The sequence below is a fragment of the Arachis ipaensis genome, chromosome B03 (genome assembly GCF_000816755.2).
Source record: "Arachis ipaensis cultivar K30076 chromosome B03, Araip1.1, whole genome shotgun sequence".
NCBI lineage: Eukaryota > Viridiplantae > Streptophyta > Magnoliopsida > Fabales > Fabaceae > Arachis > Arachis ipaensis.
This window is the reverse complement of record NC_029787.2, coordinates 21730785-21735548: the sequence shown is the minus strand read 5'-3', so window position 1 is coordinate 21735548 and position 4764 is coordinate 21730785. Positions and strand designations below refer to the sequence as shown.

The 4764-nt window shown below is 36.1% G+C and overlaps 1 protein-coding gene and 1 non-coding gene across 2 annotated transcripts; both read left to right on the top strand.

Moving 5' to 3' along the window:
- On the top strand, window positions 244–4137 carry LOC107629858 (mannan endo-1,4-beta-mannosidase 2). Its single transcript, XM_016332793.2, has 5 exons — window positions 244–1167; window positions 2161–2358; window positions 2854–2976; window positions 3064–3275; window positions 3560–4137. Exons 1-5 carry the CDS (start codon window positions 811–813, stop codon window positions 3951–3953), a joined length of 1284 nt encoding a protein of 427 aa, XP_016188279.1. The 5' UTR covers window positions 244–810; the 3' UTR covers window positions 3954–4137.
- Window positions 4566–4638, top strand: TRNAE-CUC. Its single transcript has one exon. It is a non-coding gene; the product is annotated as a tRNA-Glu (tRNA).

Sequence of the window (4764 nt, the reverse complement as noted above, 5' to 3'; positions counted from 1 at the left end):
TTTTAAATTATACCCACAATATGTATTAAAATAAAAAATTCAATTATTATTTTTTTCTCTCTATACCTTTTAGTTGATTTGGTAGAACATGAATAAGACTGTTCAATAAATCAAGGCCCACAGACAAGAGTTTATTGAAAATTAAAGACAAGTTCCTTAAAATATTAGAACTGAACAATGGTTTCCACACTTGCCAGATCTAATTGATATTCCGATACAAACATCTCACCCCACCACACACACACTCACCATCTTCTTCTTCACTTTTCTCCTCTTTTTTCCTTCTTTTGTCCTCAACCCTAGTCACACAAACCCTATTAATTTTCCATTTTTTTTAACTTTTACTATTCTGTATAAGAGAAAAGCATGTGAGTCTTTTTCAGTTTTCATGTGGGGGGTTTTGAACCTTGTAAGCAACAAGCATTCCCCATTTTCATGAACAGCTACACAAAGCACTTACCCTATAAAATCTCCTTTGTTACTTGCACCAACCTTCATCAAAGTTTCAATCTTTATGCACTCAGATTGTTCAAGTTCACGCCTTTGATTGCCATTAATAATCTTCCCAAAGAGAAAGAGAGAGATCTAAGCATTCTAAGAACACTCACATTCACATTCAAATTCACATCTGGGCTTGAAAGGTGAGTGAGGTTCAGATATTCTTCATCTTTGGTATACAAAAAAAAAAAAAAAAAGAGGGACCCTTTTAATATAGAGCTAAAAGGGTAACTGGGGATCTCTTCAAGCCATTGAATTTCATTAGTTTTCACATAGCAAAAAAGAATCTTGTACAGAATAATAAGAGAAGCAATGGTGGCTGGGAATGGTTTATTTTATCCCATTTTCGGCTTTGCATCGTTGGTTCTATTCATTTACATGTCTTTTGGGGACATGAGGTTGGGTTTTGAGGAAGGGCCAGAAGTGTCTTTTGTGGGTAGAAACGGTACACAGTTTGTGTTGGATGGAAAACCTTTCTACATCAATGGTTGGAACTCTTACTGGTTAATGGTGCAATCTGTGGATGATTATTCAAGGCCAAGGGTGCGTGAGATGCTGAGAGCTGGGGCCAAGATGGGACTCACTGTCTGCAGAACTTGGGCTTTCAATGATGGTGACTACAATGCCCTTCAAACTTCACCTGGTGTCTTCAATGAGCAAGCTTTCAGGGTATTCATTCTATTTGTAGTAGGTTTAGCTTGTTGTGGCTTTTAACTTTTTAATGCTCTTTTTGTTTCATGCAGTTCTCCCTAGAATTCATCATTTCTATTTTTTGGAATATATATTTTAAATTTTAGGTTTTCTATGGTTGATTAAGGATACCGACATAGTTAGACTTGGATCAGTGTCTAGTAATGGTGGTAATACGGAAGCTATTTTGGTTTTGTTTTCTTTATGAGTGGTTTATGAGTCACTTGTTATTTTTTCCCCAGGAAATTGGGTTTTATGTTTAGACTAGGGTTACAGAATTGGATTTGTATAATTTGATGGAAAATCTGGCTTTGGATATGTGTAATTGCTGAGATTCATTAGGGCAGAGAGCAGGGATACACTGATAGTGGTTAAATATGACGAGCCGCAGCATGCTTGTTGGTGCTGGGATGAATTTTCTGGCTATGTTTACCATTGTTCTTCGGTATGATGATCTGTAACTTGTGTTTGCGAGGTGTCTATGTCCTATCCCATTGTCTCTAGTTTTTGGGTGGATAGATCCCTAGACATACTGACATAGATAGTAGATACATATATCTGTTTTCTTCTCCAGAAAATAAGTTTGTGTTTCCAAGTGTGTTTGCACATCTATCATAAAACAATTACGAAATGGACCCTTAGTGTAGGATACAAGTGGTCCCTCTCTCTTGGTTCAATCAATAGTCTAAGGTGAAGATCGCCTTTATGTTATTAATTGAAAAGTTTATGTGTGATTATTAAGTTTTTGAAACTTTTATTACATGCTTTTTGAAATATATTCTTGTAGAAGTTTACGAGGGTTGTCTTGGAAATTTGCATCTTGCTGTATCTATCCCTCTGAACTCTGATCATGCTTGATAGAATTAAAAACAGCTTTATGTCGAATTACTGATGAAGTGAACTAGTTACTTTATTAATTAGCATTGGCTGGTGAACGATGAAAACTTTTCTGAGCTTTTGATTGGGTGACAGGCTTTGGATTACGTTATAGCAGAAGCAAGGCGCCATGGAGTTAGGCTGCTCCTAAGCTTAGTGAATAACTTGCACGCATATGGTGGGAAGACTCAGTATGTTGAATGGGCATGGCAAGAAGGGGTCGGACTAAGCTCATCTAATGATTCTTTTTTCTATGATCCATCAATTCGTAGTTATTTCAAGAATTACGTAAAGGTATGATAGGTCAATTGCAGCTTCTCAGTACTTTTTCCCTTCTTTCTCTCTCTAAAATTATCCTGGATGGGATATTGATGAGCCATTCTGCTAAATCTTTTAATGTTTTAACAGATTGAATCATCATTGTATCAGTTTAGCTTTGTTTAGAAACAAAGAGCAAGATGATCTAATGCAAAACTTTTCTTTTCTTAAAATGTGTAAGCCTTAATTCTGAAGCTTCATTGAGTTTGTTTCCTTTTGCATACTAAATTTGAAACATATGGATATGGGAATGATAGACATGATACCATGATCCCGACTTAAACAGCACCATTAGGCTCTATCGAAAAATGAAATTTCATTAATTAGAGAATAAATTTCAATACGTGAAACTTTTGCTTACTGACTATATCTTTGCATGGTTAAACCTCCGTCTTTATTTTTTATGACATTTCAAATTTTCAATTTAGCAGCAACTATTGTTTGATAACTTAGCTGTTTAATTTTCCGCAGACTATTCTGACAAGGAAAAATACTATTACTGGAATCGAATATAGAAATGACCCCATCATTTTTGGTTGGGAGTTAATTAACGAACCTAGGTGCATGACGGATCCTTCTGGAGACACTCTCCAAGTAAGTCCTGTATTCAAATATGGTGATGTTACTGCTTCTTTTGTATATTCCGAGTATTCGATGTACTTAATGGGAGTTTATTTGCAGGATTGGATAGAAGAAATGTCAGCTTTTGTCAAAGTGATCGACAAGAACCATCTTGTGACTGTTGGTCTTGAAGGCTTTTATGGTCCTAATGACCCAAAGCGTTTGACGGTCAACCCTGAGGCTTGGGCATCCAGACTTGGATCTGATTTTATTAGGAATTCCAAAACTGTGAATGTCGATTTCACCTCTGTTCATATATACCCTGACCACTGGTATGCATTGGATGACTTCTATCTATTGTTTTAGATCTTCATCGCACAAGGAACTAAAATTTAGAAATTCACAAGAACTCCACTTGCAGAGTGAAATATTATCTGCTTTACATGGTTTACTATCTAGAATAATTCGGTTGAAATTTCATCATGCTCTTTAAGATCTGCCTTCTGATTCCATATTCAGGGAATTCGACAAGTCTGAAATCTTCTTTTCAGATTTTGCTTTCTCTTTTGTACTTTGTCCTTTATTTAATCATATTTTACTTTATACTCCTGCATAGGTTTCGCGAGGAAGTATATGAAGACTATATGAAATTCGTCTCTAAGTGGATGCTTTCGCACATCGAAGACGGAGACAAGATTTTGAATAAGCCGGTCTTGTTCTCTGAATATGGATTATCAGACACAATCAAGAACTTCTCGCTCTCTAACCGAGAAAACATGTACAGAGTGATTTTAAACATTATCTACAAATCTGCTAAGAAAAGAAGGTCAGGAGCCGGCGCGCTAGTCTGGCAATTCTTAGCCGGAGGAATGACCGAGTTCCTTGACGATTTTGGGATGGTCCCATGGGAGAGGTCGTCGACATATTCGCTTTTTGTCGAACAAGCCTGCAGATTGGCCAAACTCAATGGATGGACTCAAAGGGACATGAGCTTCAAAGAATTTTGTTAACAAAATTTGTGAGGAAGGAAAGAAAAAAAAGGACTAGTAAATGGGTTCAAATGGTTGGTTTTGTATAATATTCCTTACTTTGCATCACCAGTGTTTGAGTTATTAATAGAGTATATAATGTTGTAGCATAGATTATATACTAATAACAATGTTACTTTAAAGCATGCAATTTTTTCTTAAATCATTGCTAGTTTGCCTTCTTATAGCTACTATTTGTTAGTTAGATTCATTAAATATTATGGATGGATTTGCATATAGTCCACATGAAATCTCAACCACCATCAACAACTTTGAATTTGAGGACCACTCATGATGCTAGCAGAGTAGCAGTTGTCTTGGTGAGCCCATGAAAAAATGCAACTACCAAACCAACACACAGAAAACCACACGTTGGTTGATTAGTATTAGTATTATTCTATCATTTACTGACAATATTTTCTCATTTCATTACTCCACGTTGGTCCTTTTCTAGTTCCAGCATCTTCTTCAAGCAATTGGTGCAAAACTTATCGTCAAATTTAACAACCTCTTATTGGTTAAAATTTGTTAAGATATATGAGAACGTAGAAGAGTTTTTGCTTTTTATTATTTTATTGCAAGCCTTAACAACAATCCGTTGTAGTCTAGGTGGTTAGGATACTCGGCTCTCACCCGAGAGACCCGGGTTCAAGTCCCGGCAACGGAAAGTCTTTTTAACCTTTTTCTCTTTTTTTTTCTTTTCTTATTTTTGTCTTAGCCTTCCTCGGATTGGGCCTTTCGCTTCTTGGGCCCTTACAACAATAACATAATACCCAGTGAGAATATAGAAAAC

Bases quoted from the DNA above. Each gene is read 5' to 3' on its own strand.
- LOC107629858 (XM_016332793.2), top strand. From the start codon at position 811: ATGGTGGCTGGGAATGGTTTATTTTATCCCATTTTCGGCTTTGCATCG. The intron at 1,168-2,160 runs GTATTCATTCTA...ATTGGGTGACAG, and splicing joins TCAATGAGCAAGCTTTCAGG to GCTTTGGATTACGTTATAGC. The intron at 2,359-2,853 runs GTATGATAGGTC...AATTTTCCGCAG, and splicing joins ATTTCAAGAATTACGTAAAG to ACTATTCTGACAAGGAAAAA.